The sequence below is a fragment of the Sinocyclocheilus anshuiensis genome, unplaced genomic scaffold, assembly GCF_001515605.1.
Source record: "Sinocyclocheilus anshuiensis isolate Anshui unplaced genomic scaffold, SAMN03320099.WGS_v1.1 scaffold217, whole genome shotgun sequence".
In the NCBI taxonomy this organism is placed as follows: Eukaryota; Metazoa; Chordata; class Actinopteri; order Cypriniformes; family Cyprinidae; genus Sinocyclocheilus; species Sinocyclocheilus anshuiensis.
Genome location: NW_015536538.1, coordinates 1,981,575 through 2,009,085, shown reverse-complemented (window position 1 = coordinate 2,009,085; position 27,511 = coordinate 1,981,575). Strand labels below are relative to the sequence as shown.

Genomic DNA, 27,511 nt, shown 5'->3' with positions numbered 1-27,511 from the left:
GTAGAGCTGTTATGTGCATATGTTGAAATGCAACTCTAAGCGTGTTTAACAAAATAACGGCATGCGCATTACTAGATTCACTTACCTGGTTTAATGTGCTTCTGCAGGTGATGCTGGATATCAGCAAATATCCATAGTGTTTTAGTTTTCTGCACTGAAAGTCAGTAAAAAAAATGAACAAGATCATAAAAACCAGAGATTGGACCGATTTAAAAAAAAAAAATTCTCGTTTCCGATGGTGTTTGTTTGTTTGTTTCCAGGTGAGGTTATAACGCCGAGTTCATCCTCCAGCCGATTCCAGCTTCCTGTTCAGTACAGATACAGGAAGTGACATCAGTGAATCTTCAGGGCGACACAGGATCAGGTCAGATCCACCCGAGTTTGTCTTTCACATCTTTACTGCGGAAAAGAGCATGAAAACATTAGTCCATCATTCTGTGTGTATAATAGTATTTATATGATTCAAACAGATTAAATGACAGAAAAAATGCATTACATTTTATTCACACTCTTACAAAAAATACCATAGAATTACCCTTAAAACACCATTGGATTTTAAGCAATACCATGAAACTTTTTGAATTTTAAAATCATAAAATATTCATATAGTTACCAAACAGTATGATGTTATTTCTCAAAATATCTTTCATCATCTGAGGGCATTGGGGCATTTTCTAGTTCAGCGGTCAAAATATCATTTTTAAAACAGGGACAGTATTTTTTGCATGTTTTTGTTTTTTAATTGTTGTTGTGGGTTCCATATACTACTATTATAATTAATAATTATTGTGATGTTTGCAGGTCAAACTGACCATAACTGGTTTTAATACAATGCATTAAAAATAAGACAATTTTTTGTCTTAAATTGCAATTAGCAGTAAAACAGTATCGTTATAACAGAATTATGACTTTACAAAATTAAAACGCATTACAAAAATAAAACAAAATAATTATGAGATAAATAAAACTAAAAGTATTGTTAACATTTTCTAATAATATTTTCTCAAACTGTGAATATACAGTAATGTTTGTGCTTTTGGAAGTGTATCTTTACTATCCCTAATTACAATTAGGCTTATTATTTTACATTTTAGACTCATTTTGAGTACAAGTTATGTGCTTTCTTGCAAGTGTAATTGTTTCGTTCATTTGAATTCTTTTTCTTTTTATTCATATCAGGCTGTTCTTTCAGCAACATGGTATAGTTGAGATGTGTGTGTGGGTCAGTCGTGACTCGTGAGTGACAGATAAAACAACAGTCGTAGTTTTTATTGTATTAATTTACCATGTTAAAACAAAGCTTTAATATCTCATGAAACTGCTTTCACTGTAAAAAGCGAATATAGGCATTTGTTTGCTATTTCTACAATATTTAAAATGTTTGGGACATCTTGAGAGCGAGTAAATGGGTGAACTGTCGCTTTAATGTAATAAGTTGATGTTTGTAGTTTTGATCATGTGACGCTCATGAAAGCGAGACGTTTGGAGGTGTGAGTGTCTACTTGTATTGTCCCGAGGGTCGTGTTATTTGGGTCTCAGGGGGTTTCTTTGCCCCAGAACCAGAGGTCACGTTAGGAACCCAGACAGAGAGTGTGTGTGTGTGTGTGTGTGTGTGTGTGTGAGAGCGAGAGAGAGAGAGAGTGTGTGTGTGTGTGTGTGTGAGAGCGAGAGAGAGAGAGAGTGTGTGTGTGTGTGTGTGTGAGAGCGAGAGAGAGAGAGAGTGTGTGTGTGTGTGTGTGTGAGAGCGAGAGAGAGAGAGAGTGTGTGTGTGTGTGTGTGTGAGAGCGAGAGAGAGAGAGAGTGTGTGTGTGTGTGTGTGTGAGAGCGAGAGAGAGAGAGAGTGTGTGTGTGTGTGTGTGTGAGAGCGAGAGAGAGAGAGAGTGTGTGTGTGTGTGTGTGTGAGAGCGAGAGAGAGAGAGAGTGTGTGTGTGTGTGTGTGTGAGAGCGAGAGAGAGAGAGAGTGTGTGTGTGTGTGTGTGTGAGAGCGAGAGAGAGAGAGAGTGTGTGTGTGTGTGTGTGTGAGAGCGAGAGAGAGAGAGAGTGTGTGTGTGTGTGTGTGTGAGAGCGAGAGAGAGAGAGAGTGTGTGTGTGTGTGTGTGTGAGAGCGAGAGAGAGAGAGAGTGTGTGTGTGTGTGTGTGTGAGAGCGAGAGAGAGAGAGAGTGTGTGTGTGTGTGTGTGTGAGAGCGAGAGAGAGAGAGAGTGTGTGTGTGTGTGTGTGTGAGAGCGAGAGAGAGAGAGAGTGTGTGTGTGTGTGTGTGTGAGAGCGAGAGAGAGAGAGAGTGTGTGTGTGTGTGTGTGTGAGAGCGAGAGAGAGAGAGAGTGTGTGTGTGTGTGTGTGTGAGAGCGAGAGAGAGAGAGAGTGTGTGTGTGTGTGTGTGTGAGAGCGAGAGAGAGAGAGAGTGTGTGTGTGTGTGTGTGTGAGAGCGAGAGAGAGAGAGAGTGTGTGTGTGTGTGTGTGTGAGAGCGAGAGAGAGAGAGAGTGTGTGTGTGTGTGTGTGTGAGAGCGAGAGAGAGAGAGAGTGTGTGTGTGTGTGTGTGTGAGAGCGAGAGAGAGAGAGAGTGTGTGTGTGTGTGTGTGTGAGAGCGAGAGAGAGAGAGAGTGTGTGTGTGTGTGTGTGTGAGAGCGAGAGAGAGAGAGAGTGTGTGTGTGTGTGTGTGTGAGAGCGAGAGAGAGAGAGAGTGTGTGTGTGTGTGTGTGTGAGAGCGAGAGAGAGAGAGAGTGTGTGTGTGTGTGTGTGTGAGAGCGAGAGAGAGAGAGAGTGTGTGTGTGTGTGTGTGTGAGAGCGAGAGAGAGAGAGAGTGTGTGTGTGTGTGTGTGTGAGAGCGAGAGAGAGAGAGAGTGTGTGTGTGTGTGTGTGTGAGAGCGAGAGAGAGAGAGAGTGTGTGTGTGTGTGTGTGTGAGAGCGAGAGAGAGAGAGAGTGTGTGTGTGTGTGTGTGTGAGAGCGAGAGAGAGAGAGAGTGTGTGTGTGTGTGTGTGTGAGAGCGAGAGAGAGAGAGAGTGTGTGTGTGTGTGTGTGTGAGAGCGAGAGAGAGAGAGAGTGTGTGTGTGTGTGTGTGTGAGAGCGAGAGAGAGAGAGAGTGTGTGTGTGTGTGTGTGTGAGAGCGAGAGAGAGAGAGAGTGTGTGTGTGTGTGTGTGTGAGAGCGAGAGAGAGAGAGAGTGTGTGTGTGTGTGTGTGTGAGAGCGAGAGAGAGAGAGAGTGTGTGTGTGTGTGTGTGTGAGAGCGAGAGAGAGAGAGAGTGTGTGTGTGTGTGTGTGTGAGAGCGAGAGAGAGAGAGAGTGTGTGTGTGTGTGTGTGTGAGAGCGAGAGAGAGAGAGAGTGTGTGTGTGTGTGTGTGTGAGAGCGAGAGAGAGAGAGAGTGTGTGTGTGTGTGTGTGTGAGAGCGAGAGAGAGAGAGAGTGTGTGTGTGTGTGTGTGTGAGAGCGAGAGAGAGAGAGAGTGTGTGTGTGTGTGTGTGTGAGAGCGAGAGAGAGAGAGAGTGTGTGTGTGTGTGTGTGTGAGAGCGAGAGAGAGAGAGAGTGTGTGTGTGTGTGTGTGTGAGAGCGAGAGAGAGAGAGAGTGTGTGTGTGTGTGTGTGTGAGAGCGAGAGAGAGAGAGAGTGTGTGTGTGTGTGTGTGTGAGAGCGAGAGAGAGAGAGAGTGTGTGTGTGTGTGTGTGTGAGAGCGAGAGAGAGAGAGAGTGTGTGTGTGTGTGTGTGTGAGAGCGAGAGAGAGAGAGAGTGTGTGTGTGTGTGTGTGTGAGAGCGAGAGAGAGAGAGAGTGTGTGTGTGTGTGTGTGTGAGAGCGAGAGAGAGAGAGAGTGTGTGTGTGTGTGTGTGTGAGAGCGAGAGAGAGAGAGAGTGTGTGTGTGTGTGTGTGTGAGAGCGAGAGAGAGAGAGAGTGTGTGTGTGTGTGTGTGTGAGAGCGAGAGAGAGAGAGAGTGTGTGTGTGTGTGTGTGTGAGAGCGAGAGAGAGAGAGAGTGTGTGTGTGTGTGTGTGTGAGAGCGAGAGAGAGAGAGAGTGTGTGTGTGTGTGTGTGTGAGAGCGAGAGAGAGAGAGAGTGTGTGTGTGTGTGTGTGTGAGAGCGAGAGAGAGAGAGAGTGTGTGTGTGTGTGTGTGTGAGAGCGAGAGAGAGAGAGAGTGTGTGTGTGTGTGTGTGTGAGAGCGAGAGAGAGAGAGAGTGTGTGTGTGTGTGTGTGTGAGAGCGAGAGAGAGAGAGAGTGTGTGTGTGTGTGTGTGTGAGAGCGAGAGAGAGAGAGAGTGTGTGTGTGTGTGTGTGTGTGTGAGAGGGAGAGAGAGGGAGTGTGTGTGTGTGTTTAGACCCAGACATCATTATTTTTGGGAGATCAGGGTCAACAGCTCCACCTCATCGCAACGGAAGCACACACACAGATCATAAACGCCATCAAATACAACATATTTAACATCACTCAGTTCAGTTCAATCAGGGATTCTGAATAGCAAAAAATAATGTTTGAAATCAAACTGGCTGCATTTATTTGTTTATAAATACAGCAAAAAATCTGAAATATTATTACAATTTAAAACAGCTGTTTTCTATGTGAATATCTGTTAAACTGTAATTTATTTCTGTGATGCGCAGCTGTATTTTCAGCATCATTACTCCAGTCTTCAGTGTCACATGATCTTCAGAAATCATTCTAATATGCTGATATATAAGAAACATTTCTGATTATTATCAATGTTGAAAACACTTGTGCTGCACAATATTTCTGTGGAAACCGTGATACATTTATTTTTCAGGATTCACAGATGAATAGAAAGTTTAAAAGAACAGCATTTATTTGAAATAGAAATCTTTTGTAACATTATAAATGTCTTTACTGTCACTTTTGATCAATTAAATGTTAAGTATGTCCTGTATGTGAATAGTTTTTAGTCAGTCTGAAGATACTTTCTACCCATGTTTACAGCTCCTAACCCAGTCTAACTTTCACAAAGCGCTGTATGATTGTGTTTAACGGTAACTCTGTGATCTCTGGGCGGTCTGCTTCGTGACGACATTATCACAGGCTCTAACAGAGACTAAAAGAGAACTTTCCTAGGGCACTTTTCTTCTGTATCTGACTGCCAAAGCCACCGACAGAAGTTTAACTCAGAGAAAGAGGTGGAGAAACGAGAGAATGACAGATTAAAAAGGAAAACATCTAGTGGGATTTTGCATGCGGGGCCGCCAGGGGCCCATTCTCATTCTCCAGCGCCGGGATATTGTGTCTGGCCAACAAAGACCTCGCTCCTCATTAAAAATACATGTCATCGGATCACACCTCCACTGAATCGAGAGACTGTGAGCTGCATTAAGAGGCCGTGACTGTGCGCTGAATGGGAACCGCATCCCCGCAGCGGGCCGGGGTCAGAGGTCACCGACTGTCTGTTAAAGCCCTGAAATCTTTTATTCTGCATCCACTGCAGAAACCAACTCTCAGCGGAGAGAGAGAGACAGAAACTCCAGAAAACTACAAGGAAATTCTGCATATTCCTGAATTTACAGCAATTTCACAGATTAAAAGATTAAAAAAGAACTTTTGTGTTTATCAGGGTCAGACATTAACTGTTCAGTAAGGACTTTTTTCATTAGTGTGAACTGATTTACATTTTTTCCCCTTGAAATGGCAATTTTTAAGATTACCTTATTAAATCTGTGTTGTTTTCAGGGTTATTATGGTTAACTAAAACTAAACCTAAACTAAAATTAATACCATTAAAAAAAACATTTTCAATATTTAATATAAAGTAAACATTAACTGAAAAATTAAACATGAACTGAACAAAATGAAGCACTGCATGGTGATTGGTTGAGCTAAATTGGTTTTATCTAATTGTGTACTTAAATTTAACAGCTGAAATCTATTCAATATAATTAATTCCATACCTTTCTATCAAAGTTATCTGACATTATCAAGATGAATTTGTTCTGACACAGTTTAACTGAGTTCTTATCATATTTTATTACCATTTTCTAAACTATAGCAAATAAACTGATAATATGAGAAATGTTGAATGTGTCTGAATAAATTTTGGTTTGAATGTATGTGTGTGTGTGTGTGTGAGTGTGTGTGTTGTATGAGTGTGTATGTGTGTGTGTGTGTCTGTGTTGTGTGTGTGTGTGTGTGTGTGTGTGTGTGTGTGTGTGTGTGTGTGTGTGTGTGTGTGTGTGTGTGAATAAAACTTTACTTCTCATTTAATTTAGTTTAACTTTATGTACTAAAATAACTCAAACTAAAACTGGAAAAAAAAAGTATAAAAACTATACAGACATATATTTAAAAAACAAAAAGTACTAAAAATGACAAAAGCACAACAAAATTACTAAAAGTTTTACTAAAATTAAAATAAAAACAGAGAATATCAAAAACTGATTCAGAATATAAATAAAAACTATAATAGTATCTCAATGATACAAAAATAATAATAATAAAAAACAATTATTTACATCAATCAAAATAATCCATAATAACAATAAAATTGTTATTATAATAAAAAAAGTCCATCTCCTGTTGTCTCTCACATCAAAATCCAGCCACATATTTGTTTAGAGCTGTCTTGGCTTGTAAACGCTGCTTGATCTGTGCAGATTTCTGTCCTGATTCAGACCAGAACACTTTTTTCACTGGAGGAAGACTTATTATGGATTATAGACTCGTTTTTTAGTTAAAAATGTCTTGATGGATTTGTTTCAGCTTTTGTCTTCTCCAGATGTTAACTGATGGACTGGAGTGCTGTGGATTACTTGTGGATTATTGTGATGTTTTTATCAGCTGTTTGGACTCTCATTCTGACGGCACCCATTCACTGCAGAGCATCCATTGCTGAGACACTGATGCAATGCTACATTTCTCCAAATCTGATGAAGAAACAAACGCATCCTAATCTTGGATGACCTGAGGATGAGCACATTTTTTTTAACCAAATGTTCATTTTTGGCTGAACTATTCCATTAAAGGGGTCATATGATGCGATTTCAAGTTTTAAGCATGTCAACATATTCTGTTACACCAAATACACAAAATAATGATCTTTAAAAAAGCATCATATGACTTCTTTAAAACACAACTTCTCAGTACTGGTCTGTACTATTTCGGTATCAGACTATTCAGTGTGTTTGTGATTCGGGTCAAACTATTTCTGCTGACCAGTCGGCAGCTCTGGGAGCCTCCGGAGACAAGGGGAATGAGGCCGAGCGCTGAGCTCACCGCAGCTGTCTCTCGTCTGTGCCGTGATCTGCACTACAGTTTTAATAGACCATTTTCAAGTAGCTTTTCATTATCTTTTTTTAAACCATGAAATGAGACCCAGAGGGCAAATACTGATGGTACGGCGCACTCGCACGCACACTCACACTCACACACACTCACACACACACACACACACACACAGTGCTAATGATAATAATGTCCGTAGAGTCTCAGAAGGAGAGCGTTTCACAACGTCGGACACTGAAGCCGTGTGATATGAATGCATGTGATGGCAATGAGGGGCTTTTTGTCTTCAGAGCCGCTGAAACTGTATCCTCCACTCGAGCTCTCGTTCCCTGCGGCGGGAATGACAATCTGCTCCGTTTCAAAAGCCCTGACAGCGTTTCTCATAGCGCACACACACACACACACACACACACACACACACACACACACACACACACTCACACACTAAAATCTGAAACAGTAAAGTTTGTGACAGTCGTTTCTTTATATATTGTATTATAGTGGCTGAATATATAGAATGATATGGATTTTTTGAAAGAAATTAATATTGTTTCTAAGCAAGGATGCATTAAATTGGTCAAAAGTGACAGTAAAAAGACATTTATAATGTTACAAAAGATTTCAAATAAATGCTGTTCTTTTAAATTTTCTGTTCATCTGTGAATCCTGAAAGATAAAATGTATCTCAGTTTCCACAAAAATATTGTGCAGCGCAACTGTGTTCAACGTTGATAATAATCAGAAATGTTTGTTGAGCAGCAAATCAGCATATTAGAATGATTTCTGAAGATCATGTGACACTGAAGACTAGAGTAATGATGCTGAAAATTCAGCTTTGATCACAGCAATAAATTACAGTTTAACAGATATTCACATAGAAACACTTATTCTAAATTATAATAATATTTCACTATTTTTACAGTATTTTTGGTCAGATAAATGCAGCTTTGGTGAGCAGAGGGAACAAATAATCTTACGCATCCCAAACTTCTAAATACAGCATTGTGTATACTATTAAGTTACTATTAAAATGGAAAATAAAAATTTTCATTTGGATCTTGTTGCAACAGTGCTACAGTGTGAAATGTGTATTGTCGTTTACTGCATGCGTTCACATGCTATTCTAAACTGCGGGCAGTACACAGTACATACTGTAAGTATGCAGTACACTAGTATTCATTTTCAAAGACAAGTATTCCTGCATGTCCTCCCACTGCTGAAATCAGGACCCCTGGGTTTGTCCTCATAGCTGTCCGATCCACATGCCTGATGGCAAAAGCAGGTGGCCCAAACGTGCTGGTCATAAAACATAATGTAGTGATGAGAAAGCAGAAACTGACCCTCATTCAGGCCAACAGCTCAGCGAAATCTATTTGTACGACTTATTCTGCAGACCTTTAAAGTTTATCAAGACTTCAGGAGCTGGAATCCAACCGTAGCAGCGAGACAGAAACATTCATGTTTATTATATATTATCTCATATATTGTTTATCAAAAAAAGGAATATTGGCATTTAGCAAGCATGTAAAACATTTTTATATAGATGTAACTTTATATATATATTTACATATAACACAAGGAATTTGTTGTGGTTTTTAAGAAGCTCTTGGTACATACATGCATACATACATACATACTGTATATACATACATATCTGACAGGAGAACAGAAACATTTAAATAAGACTTAACAATGTTTATTAATCTGGAACAGAAGATTTATGTACAGATTTGTGCATTATTTACTCTATATATACAGCTGTATAAAAAAATATGCATATGTATTTACATAGGCTACATATCAAACTTAGGCTTTTCTGTACCAACGTTTTGTCAATTTCTTCAATGCAAAGCATAGTCCCTGTGTATGTATACATACGTATACATATTTTATATATTTTTCCAGATATTTAATAAATTAAGTAAATTTAGAATCAACATTTCTGTCTTTGTATGCAATCTAGGGTGCATTTATTCACCTGATTTTATCACAATGTATTCTGGGAATCTCTATGCAGGATCCTTGCAATGAAATGATCTTAGAAAGCAGCATAATCCTGCTCTCCACCTCACAGAACAGTGTATTGAGTTGCAGATGTGGCCTTAAAAGGCTGCCTACACAGGCAGATCGCTAGGTTTTGGCACAGAGCCGCAGATGGACACTATGATGGACAGGAGGGGGAAAGTCAGGAGCCCCAGCTGATGGGACATTCTGTTGACACGGCGGAAAGGTTTTAAGCAGCGGGTGAGAGAACGACTGAGCTGACAGAGAGAAAAGAGGAGGTGAAGTTTGACGAGGAGACGAGCACAAAGCAGCATTACGGAGTTCAGAGACCATTAAAAGCTCTGTTAAACTACAGCATTTAACACTGTCGTTTTATTGCTGCTGTTGTTTTATCCGAACAGATGCTGTTTGCAGATCGTAACATTAGAAGCTTTAGTCACGCCAATAAAGCTGAACTCAATAGAATTGAATTTATAGAGAGAGACGAGGGAAGATATGAGGAGAGACGAGAGCAGAAAGTAACCGATCTGAGTGTGTGGTGTTTCTGCTGAGCAAATGAAGCTTAAATGTGACCCTGGAGCACAAAACCAGTCTTAAGTGTCAATTTTTCAAAATTGAGATTTATGCATGTATGTTTGTTAGGATCAGACGATATTTGGCTGAGATGCAACTATTTGAAAATCTGGAATCTGAGGGTGCAAAAAAAATCTAAATATTGAGAAAATCATCTTTAAAGTTGTCCAAATGAAGTTCTTAGCAATGCATATCACTAATCAAAAATTAAGTTTTAATATATTTACAGTAGGAAATTTACAAAATATCTTCATGGAACATGATCTTTACTTAATATCCTAATGATTTTTGGCATAAAAGAAAAATCTATAATTTTGACCCATACAATGTATTGTTGGCTATTGCTACAAATATACCCCAGCGACTTAACACTGCTTTTGTGCTCCAGGGACACATATCAGAAAGTGAACTGGAGGAGATGCTTAAAGAATTAATGGCAGCATGTCGTTTAACATCCAGCGCATTTAGAGTTAATGACACACGCTCGTTTAATTGCACATCGATCTTACATTTCTGTGTCCTTTAAGTACTTTATCCTGAGAAAAAGACCTCAGAGTTTCAGAAAAGATCTCAAAATCTGTGCTCAGATACAAGATACCAAACATCTTCATACCTCTCAGTGTGAACTCAGCTTTTCACATTGATTTTCCAGCTCTATACGCTTGCTTTATTGACTCATCTCTCTGTTTTTATTTCAGAGAGGAAACATTTCAGATAAAACACACTCTCTTGAGCTTTAAATGAGCAATAAAACTCTCCTCAGAAACAACACCATCAAAACATGAACGTTGATCAGGTGAGAATCATCTTATTTAAGATAAACTTCTGTAGGTCAGATGATGGTGAAGAGGAAGAAGAGCAACTAATGAACATTGACGACTGTGATCGTGTTTGAACCTCACTAAGAGGATGTTTTTGAATGATGTGAAATAAAAAAGTAGAAAAACTAGTAGAATTATAACAGAACGAAATGTCAGCTTGACTAAATCTCAAGTCACATTTCACTGCTAAAAAAGAAAATATAGTTTGCATAAAGAAAAAAAAGCCTATAAGATTTTAATGGCCCTGAAGTTTAACATTATTTTCATGAAAATTAAGCATAACACATTACGCATTTGCATTATTTGCAGTACTCTCATTGATTCTCATTAGAAGCACATTACTGTAATACACTAATTTTCATTCAGTTACAGTAATACTTATAGTAAAAATGGCAGATTTTTATTGAAATAAAAATAAAAGCAGTAAAACAAAAACAACATTATATAAACATTGTAGAGTTCAAATAATGTAGTTCTTTTTACAATTATTGCTATTATTACAGAATAATTACACTAGTATGAAAAATTATATTAATATGTAAACATTAATGTAAATATTGTACAGTTAAAATAATAATGTCATTGTTTTACTATATTATTATTATGAATAGAGTAGTCTTATTACAGTAGAATGAAACTAGTATGAAAAATAATATTAGTATGTGAATATTAATGTAAATTAATAATGCAAATATTGTCATAATAATAGTAAAAATAATGACTTTATTATTTAAACTGTACAATATGTGCATTAATAATTTACTATTAGTTTGCATACTAGTTTCATTCTAGTGTAATAATAATAATAGTAAAAATAATTACAGTAGAATGAAACTAGTATGAAAAATGATATTAGTATGTAAATATTAATGAAAATTAATAATGTTAATATTGTACTGTTTAATAATGTCATTATTATTATTATTATTATTATACAGTAGTCTCTTTAGAGTACAATTCAACTAGTATGAAAAATAATATTATTAATATGTAATGTAAATGTATAATGTTAATAATGTACAGTTTAATAATGTCAGTATTATTATTATACAGTAGTCTCATTAGAGTAGAATGAAACTAGTATGAAAAATAATATTATTATGTGAATATCAATGAAAATTAATAATGCAAATATTGTACAGTTTAAAATATAATGTCATAATAATAGTAAAAATAATGACTTTATTATTTAAACTGTACAATATGTGCATTAATAATTTACTACTAGTTTACATACTAGTTTCATTCTACTGTAATAATAATAATAGTAAAAATAATTACAGTAGAATGAAACTAGTATGAAAAATTACATTATTCATATGTTAATATTAATGTAAATTAATAATGTACAGTTTAATAATGTCATTATTATTATTATTATTATACAGTAGTCTCATTAGAGTAGAATGAAACTAGTATGAAAAAATAGTATTATGTGAATAGCAGAATTCTCTGAGCGTTACCACGGCGACACCGCCCAGATAAGATGAGTGGCACTTCCTTATAAGAGTGTGTTACTTCAGACACAAAAGAGAGAAAGAGAGAGAGAGAGACTCTAAATGAACACGAGACGTGTTTGCACTTTCGTCTAAAGCGCTCTTCAGACCAGAATCACACAAAGGCAGCATGAACTTGAGCAAACACAGACCTGTAAACTCGCTGCATATTAATCAGCCGGCTCATTTGCATGCGGCCCCAGACGGGTTTGACCTTGACCTCTAGGGTCCTTCTTCACCTGCTGCGCTGGCATTCAGACGGCCGCATGCTTTCCACGCGTTCCCACGCTTCAAGACGAGCCCCACAAAAGCACGTTCGGCTTAATATTGACATTCAGATCCGTCTAGACGTGCATAGTCTGTCAGAGTCAAAGAAAGGCACTGAATGCATTTCATTTAACAAACATTAGGCTTTCTAAGTCATGCATCACTATTCATTTTTACCATTTAAACACTGGTGCATTGGTAGTATGTAATGTTAAGGTGAAGTGCCATTGCTTTACTAACTGATCAGACTTGGATGTGAGTAAGTTAACTAAAACTGAGGCCTAAGATGAGCTGTATACATTATATAATGCTTAACAGATTTATATATATATATATATATATATATTCATTAGGGGTGTAAACCGAACGTTTCATCACGATACAATCTGACATCGATTCTCTCAGATATCATCAATGTTTGCTGACATCTCAAAACATGCTTCAACATCATTATGATTTGATTAAATTCAGGGGCCTCGGATCAATAAATTATAAAAAATATAACCAAAAATAAAACTTGACATTTAATTGAACTGTTTGAAAGCCAATAAGTAGCTACATAAAGCAATTTAGGATTTCTACATAAAGAAATTCTATATTATTTTTAAAATAATATAGATAGATAAATAATGATAAAAAAGCACATTATATATTATTATATAAAATACAATATATAAATTATAAATATGTATTATTATATATTTATTTTATTTTTATTTTCTGATTTTCATATTTTTTTTAATGCACAACCGTTCAAAAGTTTGGGGTTGGTAAGACTTTTTTATGTTTTTGAAAGAAGTCTCTTTCGCTCACTCGAAAATACAGTAAAAACAGTAAAATATTATTGTAAAATATTATGTTTTCTAGCTGAATATATTTTAAAATGTAATTGATTTCTGTGATCAAAGCTGAATTTTTTCAGTCTTCAGTGTCACATGATCCTTCAGGAATCATTCTAAAATGCTGATTTGATAACATTTCTGATTATTATCGATGTTGAAAACAGTTGCGCTGCCCAATATTTTTGTGCAAACCGTGATACATTTTATTTTTCAGGATTCACAAATGAATAGAAAGTTCAAAAGAACAGAAAAAAGATTAGAAATCTTTTGTAACATTATAAATGTCTTTACTGTCACTTTTGATCAATGTAATGTGTCCTTGATGACTAAAACATTAACTTTTGTGTTGTTTTTCCACTTTTTACACCTTTAATCCATCATTCAACATCTTTAAAAATTAAACTTTAATTCAAATTACTTCTTATTATTCTTATTTCAGGAGCATTAACACATTCTGCATTCTGCACATAAAGGGTGATGTCAGCATCTCTCATCTGACTTCCTGTTCCTGTTCCTGCTCTGATCTGATTGGCTGCCGTCACGCGCTGCTCTGCTGTCGTATGCAGGAGAATACAGTGACATCACTACTATTATTTAGGGTGTTTTGTGCATGTGCGTCACATTTGGTGAATGCTTTCCCCGGCTGTTGATTTGTGTTGCGCTGAATTTACGGCGTGTGTTTTGTGTGAGGCGGGGCTTGCGAGTCATTTGCATGTCTGCCTGTCACTGCATCTGTTCAGACTGAACGCCATATGTGCGGCCAGCGAGGAGTATGCAAATGGACACATGCACCGACCCAGACACTATTCTGTCCGGCGACCATGACATCAGCACACACACACACACACACACACACACACACACACTCACACTCACACACACTCATACACACACACACTCACGCACGCACACGCACTCGCACACACACACGCTCACTCACGCGCACGCACGCACGCACACACACGTGGACGCTTTTAATAGGTCTCATTCAAACCCAGACAGACACCCTCCTCCCCTAAAATAGCCCAGACATGAACCCTCAAACCACTCATGTTCAAGTGCAAACCCCCAAATCACACAAACACCAGCACAGACAAACCGACATGATGCACAAGCGCCATTTTTGTGCCACGCACACTCGTCTCCACCATTGTGTCAATGAGTCAATATAAGTCATGCAAAGTCATGCATCACTATTATTACTGCTATTAGTATTACATATTAGTGTTAGCATTCAAACCTTTAAAACGAAATATTAAAGTTGTAATACTTGCATGCATATGATTTTCACCTGGCTAGTTTACTGTGGCTTTTATCGTTTATGTATAACATATTTTTAAACAGTTTTTCAATGTGCACTACTGTTAGAAAAAAAAAAGATTTCTGAATGGATTTGGAAGAAGTATTTTATTGCTCATCAAGGCTGCATTTGTTTGATAAAAAATACAGTAAAAACAGTAATACTGTGAAACATTATTACAATTAAAATAGCTGTTTTCTATCTGAATATATTTTAAAATGCAATTTATTCCTGTGATGCAAAGCTGAATTTTCAGCATCATTACTCCAGTCTACACTGTAAAAAATGACCGTGAATTTAACGGTAAAAGACTAAAAATGCTACAGTAAAAACCTGTTAAATGGTTAACGGTAAATTCCCCTACTATATACGGTGGAAAACTGTATTGGACATTACATGCATTGGACATTAATTTTACGGTAGTATACTGTTTTTGGAAGTGAAAAAGACCGTATAATTTACAGTGAATAACCGTAAATTGACATTCCCAGAATTCCCTGCGTTACATTTCAAATTTGATGTTTTTTTTGTTGAAATAACTATGTTTCTTCTTAGTTTTTTCTTATCAGTTTTGTATATTAGGGTTGTGTGTTACACCTAATGTTGTTAAATTAATGTTTATTGCATTATTGCAGTTTCATGTGTGTTACCATGATGGTGTTTAGTGTTTGTGTGAATGACACTGTGCACCTTCTATGTATGTTATTATTTAAAAGCTGCTTGTGATGGGCTTTGGTTCATCATGTGACTTTCTCATCACCTCCTGCATTTGGTGGTTATCAGTGTATTACAAAGCTACAAAACAGATTTCAGTACTTCAATAGGTTGGTATATTAACATTATATCAGTTAATGAAATTACGGTAACCGTAAAACCGAAAACATTGCTACCGTATTTTTTACGGTAAAGTTCCAGCAACCACAGCTGCCGGTATTTTACCGTAAATTTTACGGATTTTTTTTTTACGGTGTATTAGTATTGCATATGAGTGTTAATGATGTTTAAACCTCTAAACTATTAAAACTGTAATACTTGCATGCATGCAATTTTCACCTGGCTGTTTATATAGCGGATTTATATATTTTTCAATGAGCACTTCTGTTCAAAAGTAGGATTTTTTAAAATGTTTTTGAAATAATTATTTTATTGCTCAATGAAGCTTGCATTTATTTGTTCAAATACAGTGAAAATGTTCAGCATCATTGCTCCAGTCTTCAGTGACACATGCTATTTGAATTGCATATTAGAATTAGTGATGTTTAAATCTCTAGAACTCTGTATTAAAGTTGTAATACTTGCTTGCACACCTGGTTATGTTACTGTGGCTTTGATCATATTTTATAACACAACATGAGGAGCAGGTACACTGAAGTTTGGCTTTAGTCTTACTGATGCATAAAGTGGGTGTTTGCTTTGAGTTTCGTCTCTGTCCTCAAACCCGCAGGAGGACGTCAATGTCTGTGTGTTTCCACAAGGGGAACAAAACAGACAGATTCTGTCCTACATCTCTGACAGCTTCGCTTCATCTAAAAATAAACGTGAAGCGGCGGAATTAGAAGCTAATTTAAACCTGTCTTAGACCCAGTTCATTTGAATTCACTGCTCAAATGCATTTGTTTTAATAGTTTGAAATGACTGTGACTGGACACCTACACTGATGTCTCTAATGTCTCAATTGTTTCTATGTGAATAAACGGAGAGTGAATGGACACTTTGGATGAAGCCTCCTGCTTCAGAAGATTAAAATCTCAAAAATGTCTCAAACTGTGCTCATCTGCATAGATATGAAAATCTGCAGTCAAAATGTCAAAGATCTCAGTATGAGGGCTGCACGATTTGTAGAAAATTGTAATTTTTCTGATAAATATTTATTCATTCATTCATTCATTCATTGGGCTGCACAATTTGGCCAAAAATGCTGTGATTATAAATCAGTATTAACATACTAAATAATCCTAATAATAATACATTATTATTATTACACAAAATATTAAACAAAATGAGAATAATAAGAAACTGTCTTATTTTACTGTAAAAGAATCTAGCATTATTATTATTATTATTACCAAATAAAATTTTAAACAAAACAAGAAATATTACTATTGTATTATATTACTGTACAATAAAATAATTTCGTATTTAAGATAAATATAGGCTAATAATAATAATAATAAATTATAATATTATTATTATTACTACTACTACTAAATAAAAATATTAAAATAGAAAAAAGAAATGACACTATTATTTTACTGTAAAATAAAAACTCTAGTATTTAAGAAAAATATAATAAAAATAATATTTTATAGTACAGCTGTAAAATTACTTTTAAAGCTGCAGCACATATATTTATTTAATTACATTTCAGAATTTGCCATTTGATATAATTGTGATTTCCTTTTTATTTCAATTAATCATGCATACAAAATGATCTGAGCTGTTTTTCACATTGATTTCATATCTGTATATTACTCTCTATACTAGCTCTATACTAATATCTTACTGTATGACAACTATTGATCCATTTGGGCCTAATTTTATTTCTTTTTTGGAGGAAACATCTTGAAACTTTAATGAAACACAACTAAATCCTCTATTAAATGAAACCTCTGAATGATAACATCCTCCACTATATGTTTTTGCTTCTAAATCATGATAATTGCAATCACAATAGCCACCATAAATGATTTCTAAGGCTCAGTAATATTGGGGTTTATATTCACTCGCTGAGCAAATGTACTAATTACGCTTGTCCGTCTATTAGGGTGCTGTGGGCGGGGGGGTTGCGATAGAGGCTATTTACACTTAGTGAAAATAGCATTATTTTTTTTGTGATATCATATGCTATTTACACTAAGTGCAAACAGCTATAGATTCTATTTATACTATGTTAAAATAGCAGGATATTCTGCTAATTACTTATTGCAAATAGTGGCAATTATCTGCACCTCAGCATTGTAATACATTATAAAACAGTATGCAGTAATAACTTATTGAGTGTACATTTTAATTATAATTCAAATTATTAAATGGATGCCACCTTATTGGGTCAAAAGCCCTCCCTACACCTACCCTAACCCTACCCGATACTTTATTTTCAACTTTTTGATTATTTCCTTCATTTTTATTAAAAATAAATGCTTTTCTGATGTGATTTGAAATTTGAAAAGGGAGAAAAAAAGTTCGCCAAAAGGCAGATTCGAACCCGGGTCGATTGCGTCAAAAGGGGTAGCCTATGACACATGCTTAACCATCTACGCCACTGAATCTGACAATTGATGATAGTCTTTTGTAATGTTGACTAGCCCAATCACACGTTGGTGGGTGGAGTTACTGTAAATAACCTCTGCCAACAAGGCGGGCTATTTGCACTTAGTGTAAATAGACACTCCGATTTTTTTTTTTATTCCCAATTGTTTAACAGTTGCCCACAGAAAAAAACAGGGGGTGCTGCAGCACCCTCATCAGCACCCCCACATCCCGCGCCTATGCTTTCCATATGGCAGCGAGAGCGGCCCCGTCTCAACCGTGATGACAGCTCAAAAATGCCTCTTTGAATGAATTGTTTCTCCCGTCCAGAGATTTGCATGCTCGTTCACGAGCGATTAGCTGTGTTCTCCTCCCCCTACAGTTAAATCAAGGATATGCAAATGCAATTAGACAGAGATTGTGAGCAGCTAACGGTGGCACAGATGGCAAACGGAGAAAGGTGACGCCATCTTTTGGAGGGAAACGGCCAGTCGACAGAAGTGGCCGCTCTTTTAGTCAACTTTTTGAAGAGAAACATCCATTTTCTCATCTTTTTGGATGGAAACGGCCAGTCAGCAGAAAGAAGCCGCCATTTTCTCATCTTTTTGGAGGGAAGCATTCATTTTCTCATCTTTTTGGACGAAAATGTCCAGTCGGCAGAAGTGGCCGCTCTTTTAGTCATTTTTTTGGAGGGAAACAGCCAGTCGGCAGAAGTGGCCGCCATTTTGTCATCTTTTTGGAGGGAAACGTACAGTCCGCAGAAAGGGGCCACCATTTTCTCTACTTTTTGTAGGGAAGCATTCATTTTCTCATCTTTTTGGAGGGAAATGGCCAGGCGGCAGAAGTGACCACCATTTTCTCATCTTTTTGGAGGGAAACGACCAGTCGGCAGAAAGGAGCCGCCATTTTCTCATCTTTTTGGAGGGAAATGTCCAGGCGGCAGAAGTGGCTGCTCTTTTACCCTATTGAAAAAAACAGCATATGCTGATTAGGTATGTTTTGAAGCAGTTGGTTTAAGCTGGTCCTTAGTTGGTTATGAGTTGGTTTAAGCTGGTCCTGAGCTGATTATAAGCTGGTTACGAGCTGGCCCTGAGCAGGATCTAGTTGCTTAGGACCAGCTTAGGACCAGCATATGTCCAGCTAAAACCGGCTCATGACCAGCTAAGGACCAGCTTAAACCAGCTCAAACCAGCTACCATGCTTCAAAACATACCTAACCAGCATATGCTGTTTTTTTCAACAGGGTAGTCATCTTTTTGGATGGAAACGGCCAGTCGGCAGAAGTGGCCGCTCTTTTAGTCAACTTTTTGGAGGGAAATATCCATTTTATCATCTTTTTGGAGGGAAGCATTCATTTTATCATCTTTTTGGATGGAAACGGCCAGTCGGCAGAAGTGGCCACCATTTTGTCATCGTTTTGGAGGGAAATATCCATTTTATCATCTTTTTGGAGGGAAGCATTCATTTTCTCATCTTTTTGGATGGAAACAGCCAGTCGGCAGAAGTGGCCACCATTTTGTCATCATTTTGGAGGGAAATATCCATTTTATCATCTTTTTGGAGGGAAGCATTCATTTTCTCATCTTTTTGGATGGAAACGGCCAGTCGGCAGAAGTGGCCACCATTTTGTCATCGTTTTGGAGGGAAATGTCAATGTGTAAGTCAGTTATTGGTAGTTTGACTTCTTGAAAAAAAAAAGTGAATCTATGATGCTGATCTGACGCTGATCTGTTCGACCCGACGTATCGACTTCTGACTCAACCAATCACATGATTTTGAGTCAGGACTCTCTGTATGTTTAATTAGTTAGTTTTTAATTCTTCTGAGTAAGCAACCAACTAGCAGCCATTAATTTTTCAGATCTGATTTGAGCTTTGGATACAGTGAAATATTTGACCGCCAGGCCGGATACGATGCGTTCAAATCAAACCTATGAGCGTGAGCTGAGAATACCAATATTTTTGCACTAAAACATTATTCTTTAAACACTCTCTTATGTCCTAAATGATCCTTTTATGCGAATAAATTGATAATAATTATAATAATTTAATGTGAATGCGACAATCACACACAAATGTCGGAGATGGCAGAAAGGAGAATAAACATTACTCAGCATACTGTAGCAACCTCAAAGCAATGCCTTCACAGCCACCTGCATCATGGCAGTGAATTTTGTGAAAATTTAAAAATCAAGTTTTTACAGTTCCGTTTGCCACAGAAATGACACACGTAACATGTAAGTAATTGTGTTTTGAGTTCCAGAGATTGAGGCTGTTTGATTGTGTCGATGTGAACTGCACAAAGAGCCAATGAAACGCAAGCACTCACCTCCTCCTGATCTCCCATCATTCCCATCATTCCCGGCCTCCACATTCTCCTGCTGGAGAACACACATTCATCTCTCCATCTCTCCAAATGCTCCTTCAGCGCTCCTTACACTGCCTTCCCTGCAGACAGAGACGAGTGTGAGACATCAGACTGCTCCTTGTGCCTTCAGGTGCTTCATGCAAAGAGTTACAGTTTATGAAATGTTTGTTTCTACATACAGATAGGGGAAATAAATGTGTGTGTGTGTGTGTATGTGTGAGTGTGTGTGTGTGTGTGTGTTTTGATGCTTCATGTTTGCATGTGTTTTTGGTAATAATCTCATATGCAGCATTAAACAGCGTAGCAAAAACTAATAAAGATGACAAAAACAAAAACAAAGCACATCAAAATTACTAAAACTAATAAATAAAATTCATGAAAAATATAGACATTAAAAAAAAATACAAACACAACAAAATTGCTAAATGGAATAAATAAAAATGAATGAAACCATATAGACATTTTTAACAAAGGATAATACACAATAAAATTACCAAAATTAATTAATAAAAATTAATGAATCAATATAGACATTTTTTTTTTAAACTTTAAAAAAAACAACAAAATCACCAAAAATAATTAATAACAACTATATAGACATTTAAAAAAACAAAATGTTGAAATCCAATAAAAATGACAAAACTATACACAATTACTAAAACTAATAAATGAAAATGAATGAGAATTATATAGACATTTAGTCATTAAGCTATTTAGTCATATTTAGAAAAAAATTATAAAAATGACAAAAACATAAAATGACTAAAACCAATAAATAAAAATATATAATAAATGAATAAAAAATGACAAAATCACACAATAAAATGACTCAAATGAATCACTAAAAAACAACCTGTTTAAAAAAATAAAAAGAACAAAAACACAAAAATTGATGGATTTTACAATATTGATGTAAAGCTGCATTGAAAACTTTTTTACTTTATGATATAAGAGCTATTGGAATAAATGTGAATAAATATAAATGTAAGCTTTTTTTAACCAACCGTTTTATTTTGCATATGTGATTTTGACAAATGCTTTTATATTGGATTCAAGGTTTATATTTTCATTCTTGCATTCATAAATTGGTGGGTTGAGCATGCATGAGATTTAAAATGAGAATTATTTAAAATCTCATGCATGAGAAGCGTGAAGCATTATGTATCTCTGTATGTGTGTTTGCAGTATGATTCTCTGAATCTCAGGCCGACTGGAGACGTGTTTTCTGTGAACTTAAACACGCATGCAGTTCTGAAGCATAAGAGCTCTTTATTTGTTTCCCTGCTGGTTGGCACTTATAATTTGTAACCATAGTAACGACCCCCTTCTCCGCCGCATCCCCGCCATCGAGAAGGAAAGAGAGAAGCTGAATGTGATGCATGTGAATATTTGGGGTGAGTTTGTGCTGATGCTGATCCTCTGAATATGTCAGATCAGCTGCTTTGATGCAGGTGCCGGAGAGCAGAATAAAAGCGCTTCGCAGCTCATTTCACTAGTTTATCTGTGTCCATCTGTAGAGTCGACATGAAACCACAGCTGCAAGTCCATTTCACTTACATATTATGAAGTGAGAAAAACAGTATATTTAATCAGTACTGTAACCATTGCATGAACTTCTGAAGACGCTTTTTGTGACTGAAGGTCACGTTCACACTCCAGAGCATCACAGCTGTCTTTTTTTACTATTATATGAACTTTTATATGAAATAGGGAATGTTAACAGGCATTACTAAGTATTAGCAGGTTTTAGAGGAAGAAAAGGCTACACAGAAATTTGACTATTAATTAACATTATTTCCAGCCTTGGTGACATCAGATGAAAAATAAACATCATTTCAGATTTTTCACAGAAAGTTAACCAATGAAGACATACTTTTTTTTCTTTACAACAATGTGCATTGATGAATTGTATTCACAATAAGACCAGGGATCAATTTTGAGTTGAAATGCATCACATATGTCTTAGAAACAGGGTTAAGGTTAGTTAACTAAAACTAAAACCATAAAAAAACTTCTGTATTTTTTCTGTATTCTGTATCAATATTGAAATGTTTTATGTAAAAAAAAAATGATACAAAAAATATCTGACATAAAGTAAAAATTTATTTTATTTCAGATAGTTGCCAAGGCAATTTTTATTCATTATCATTCGGTTTAACAAAAAATAAACTAAAACAAATAAACAAATTAATAACAACTCTATAGACATATTTAAAAAAAAAAAAAAAACCTAGTAAAAATGACCAAAACACACAACAAAATTACTAAAACTAATAAATAAAAATGAATTTAAAAAAACTATATAGCTATTCAAAAACACAAAAACTAATAAAAGTGACAATACTCAGATTAATAAAGCTAATAAATAATCAAATAAAAAGCTATATACACATTTAAAAAATACAAATCACAAAAATACAACAAAATTACTACAACTAATAAATAAAAATAAAAGCTATATAGACATTTAAAACAATAAAAACTAGTAGAAATGTCGAAAATACAACAAAATTACTAAAACTAATAAGTAAAAAAAACTATAGACATTTAACAATATTTACAACTAATAAACGTGACAGAAACACAACAAAATTACTAAAACTAATAAATAAAAATGTTTAAAAACTTTAAAAGATTCAAATAAAATTCAAATGACAAAAACACTTAAACTTTAAAATTAAAGTGAAAACAGACAATATATTTTTAAAAATTCTAAATATGAAAAAACTATAATAGTTATATAAATGATACTAAAATAACGCTGCTTAGAAATGCAGAGACACCATAATTAACAACAACAAAAAATATCCAGATATGATTCCCTTTACAAATGCATTGTAGATTTTTTTTTATATATATACACATTTGTCCATATTTATATGAATGGTAATGTGTCCAGAAACATCCGAAACACCAGCATGGACAGCATCAATGTCAGTCGAGGTATTTCTCTTCCCTAAACGTCTGTAAAGGCCCCCAGAAAACCAACATTTATTTAAGCTGAGGCTTTGTTTGTGCAGCAGCGCCGGGTCCATGGGACATCACCTGCGCCGCGAGTCCTTTAAGAGCCGACCCTACACATCTCCTCACAATACACACGCAAGCATCCACACACTGAGCTAATTACAGGGAGACTCCCATCCCATTTGCATCTGAATCACGGGAACAGAAGAGGAGAGACGCGCTGGCTCCTATTTACTGAAAGGACAGGCTTGTGTCTTGAGGTTCTCCTACATAAAGAAGGGTAAACAAGGCCCCGGCGAGCTAATTGAGCGTCAGATCATTAGACTAAAAACACACAGCCATAGCAAATATACAAATACTGTACACTCTAAAAAATGCTGGGTTGTATTTAACCCAGCATTTTTTAGAGTGTATATATTCTTATATATTTACTGCATTTTAATATCTAATTTGTTTCTCTTTTTCAGCAGTGAGACGTTTTCTGGTGTTTCTCCTGATCAAAAAAAAAAAAGTCAAGAAGAGTCTCAACTTTGTCTCAAACTGTCTCAAAGTGTGCAATGAAAAGTCAATATAAACTCAAATATTTCTGATCTAATGATCTGAGCTGCTCCGCACTCATTTTATAGCTTGAAACTCTTACTGGATGACAAATACTGACTCGTTTTTTTAAATAAGTTATCAGAAGACACATCTTAGATGAAGTTGATACTTCAGTGAAACATAGTTGAGAAGCTCGCAAGTCTTCAGAGCCATAAAAGAGCAACATCTGAGATAGAAACTCCAATGCTGATTGGAAATGGTTTGAGAATTACACAATTTTACTCATTTGAGATCATATACTATCAATGAAAAGCTTGGGGTTGGTAAGATGAAGAAGTCTCTTCTGCTCACCAGTGCTGCATTTATTTAATCAAAAATACAGTAAAAATTTTGAAATATTATTACAATTAAAAATAACTGTTTTCTATGTGAATATGTTAAAATGTAATTGATTGCCGAATTTTCAGCATCATTACTCCAGTCTTCAGTGTCACATGATCCTTCAGAAACCACTGTAATATGCTGATTTGCTGCTCAAGAAACATTCATTATTATTACCAATGACGCAAACAGTTGTGCTGCTTCATATTTTAGTGGAAACTGTGATACATTTTATTTTTCAGGATTCACAGATGAATAGAATTTGAATAGAATAGAACTATTTCAAATATAAATATTTTATAATTATAAATGTCTTTAACTGTCATTTTTTTATAAATTTAATGCATCTTTGATAAATAAAAGCATTAATTTCTTTAAAAAAATAAAGATTTTTGAGTAGTAGTGTGTCATATATTATCATATTTATACACAAAACATGTATTGCAACAGTAATGCCAAGAAATAATGTAAAATATCATAATATAATTGTGTCCATGTATTTTTACAGGCCTTAAATGCTTAACTTTTTAATTAATTCAAGTTATGAGTATTTTAAAATGATATATCTGCCCTGACCATCAACAAAAGCTTATTTTATTCAGAACTGACGTCACCTTTAGATCAGCGTGATGCAGCTCTTCTCCAGAGTGATTCCTGGAGCCATTCAAAAGTGGGACGAATTCAAATTCAAGAAGGTTCTGAAGTGCTGCTCATTCACACACACACACACACACACTCACACTCATTTTAGCAAATGGCTGCAATATAACAAAGAGTGAAAAATTGAAGGGGGTCTGAATACTTTCCGTACCCACTGTATATATAAACAATTTAATTTACAAATTATACATTTTTTATATAAAAAATCTAATAAAAAATTAATTGTAATAAAAAAGCTTTTAATATATTAAAATGGATTTAAAATATTAATCAATATATATATATATTTCCACCTGATTTGGTTTTGTAGTGTAACCAGGTTGATTCAGTCATATTACATAATATTTTGAAAGTTATTTAAGCAATAAGCCACAGGATGTACCATGATTTTACCCCTTGTCTTTGGTTAAAATCACTGTAATGCACCGATTTTAGTGGCTTATTGCTTTTATAAAATTATGAAATAAATGATAAAGTAGCAGTAAATGACAATTTAATGATAACATAGCAATACAATAAAAAACACCTGTGTTACATAAATTAGTTTGTATGTGAAAACTGTCAAAACTTGTTTTATATTTTAGGTGATGCAAAACATTTTGCAATGCAAGTAAACGTCTCATAAATACAAACCTGAAGGTGAAGCTTTATGTAAGAAACAGACAAAATGAAATGCATGAGCTGCAGCTCCGTCTGTCTCTCTCTGTCTCGTCAGACAGCTCGTTAATTTGCACAACTTCTATATGTTCTTTTTCTTTCTCTGTACGTATATATTAGCGGTGTGACATGACCCTGGCGGGCTGAGGGGCTGTTTTGTGTCTGGCTAGCCGTGGGAAAAAGAAGCCCGCTCTTTTCACAGCTGCACTGCACCAATGGAGGCCCCAGCTCACCCCGATCCCAAACCCCCGCCTTCATAAATACATCTCATTATTCAAGTTCTAGTTTGCACAGAAATGTTAAAGAGGGCTGCTTTCCTGGACACTCCATCCATAACAAACAACAGCCACCTTAAACGTGCTCGTTTTATTCTTCGAACAAGCAAGACGCTGTTTTCAGTTTAGCTGGTTGTGCATTCAGAAAGAGTCATTTAAGGAAGTGCATTTGAATAATTATGAGTTTTTGTTGTTATTTAACACTAAAATAACACTGTTTTCAGTTTAGTTGGTTGTGCATTTAACAAAAAAAAAGTTGATTGTGGACATGAATTTATTGGTTATTCTTTAACGCTAAATTAACACTGTTTTCTGTTTAGCTGTCTGTGCATTGGTCTAGTTGGTTGTGAATTTGAAAACAGTCGTTTATGGACGTGAATTTAAATAATTATGAGTTTTTGTTGTTATTTAACACCAAAATAATGTTTTTAGTTTAGCTGTTTGTGCATATATAAATAGTAGTTTGTGGACATGAATTTTTATTAATTAATGGTTTTTATTGTTGTTCTTTAACACTAAAGTAACACAGTTTTCAGCTTAGCTGTGCATTCAGAAAGAGTTGTATATGGAAGTGCAATATAATAAATATTAGATTTGTTGTTCTTTAAATCTAAAATAACACTGTTTTTAGTTTAGCTCTGTGCATTTAGGAAGAATCATTTTAGGAAGTGACTCTTAAGAATTCTGGATTTGTGTTGTTATTTACACTAAAATAGCACTGTTTATTTGTGTTGCATTCAGAAAGAGTTGTTTGAGAAAGGGAATTTTAATAATTATGGGTTTTTGTTGCTATTTAACACTAAATTAACACTGGTTTTCGGTTAGCAGTTTGTGCATTTGGAAAGAATCATTTATGGACTTGAATTTTAATAATTGTGGGTATTTGTTGTTGTTCTTGAACACTAGAATAACACTGTTTTCAGTTTAGCTGTCTGTGCTTTCAGAAGAAAATCATCAATCATTGGTGAATGTAAATTTAAAAAAATTCTGGTTTTTGTTGTTGTTTAGCATGAAAATAACACTGTTTTCTATTTAGTCGTCGGTGCATTCAGAAAGAGTCATTTAAGGACATGAATTTTAAGAATTATGGATTTGTTATATAACACTAAAATAACACTGTTTTTGGTATAGCTGGTTGTGCATTCAGAAAGAGTCGTTTGTGGAAGTGAATTTGAATAATTATGGCTTTTGATGTTCTTTAACACTAAAATACAAGTACAAGTACAGTACAAGTCTTAGATAATTATCCTAAACATTATATGTTATGCACTGATACATGAATAGAGTATGTTATGTTCAAATTCCTCAGAATTCAGAATCTTGAAGTGTCTATTTAGAACATATTCTGTATTCTGCATTAATGATGTTTGTTTAATGTGCTATCTGGTTCATGTGCATTCGTTTTTGATAAAGAACAAAAAAAGGGTTTTTGTTCAAGTAACCTTTACTCTGAGTTTATTCTGATGTTTTGTAATCTCAGCGATGAAATAAACCATAAATCTGGGAGTATGCATTCATTAATAGCACAAACTACTGACTGTAGATCCAAAGAGATGAAAACCAAACCCTCTGAGCAAAATACTGCTATCCACACACACACACACACACACACACACACACACACACACACACACACACACGCACACACACAAAATGCATTAACATCCTAACTCTATTTTAGAAATGTACTGTGAATAAAACTAAATCAAATTAGGCAAATTGCACCATAAAATCGTCTTTATGAAGCACATATTACAATATATGATTCTAGTAGAATATTTACAGTAGCCGTCGCTGTCTGTGTGCTTTGAGTTTGTGAAACAGATTCAATGGCAGTGGATTAAACTGAAGATGTTTTACCTGTGTGGACTAAAGCAGAGCTCAACATCCATGAGACGCTTTCGACACAAGC

At 35.5% G+C, this 27,511-nt stretch overlaps 1 protein-coding gene and 1 long non-coding RNA gene across 2 annotated transcripts in view; one reads left to right on the top strand and one right to left on the bottom strand.

The window, feature by feature from the left end:
• The window catches only part of LOC107696381 (mitochondrial coenzyme A transporter SLC25A42), a 17,233-nt gene extending 16,527 nt beyond the window's left edge, over positions 1-706 (top strand). Inside the window, exon 8 of the mRNA XM_016496694.1 lies at positions 261-706. Coding sequence (XP_016352180.1) covers positions 261-331 — 71 coding nt within the window. The 3' untranslated portion in view covers positions 332-706. The remainder of the gene's footprint in view (positions 1-260) is intronic.
• On the bottom strand, positions 325-27,511 carry LOC107696401 (uncharacterized). Its single transcript, XR_001635089.1, has 3 exons — positions 27,460-27,511; positions 20,084-20,202; positions 325-399 (listed from the first exon to the last, which is right to left on the bottom strand). It is a non-coding gene; the product is annotated as an uncharacterized LOC107696401 (long non-coding RNA).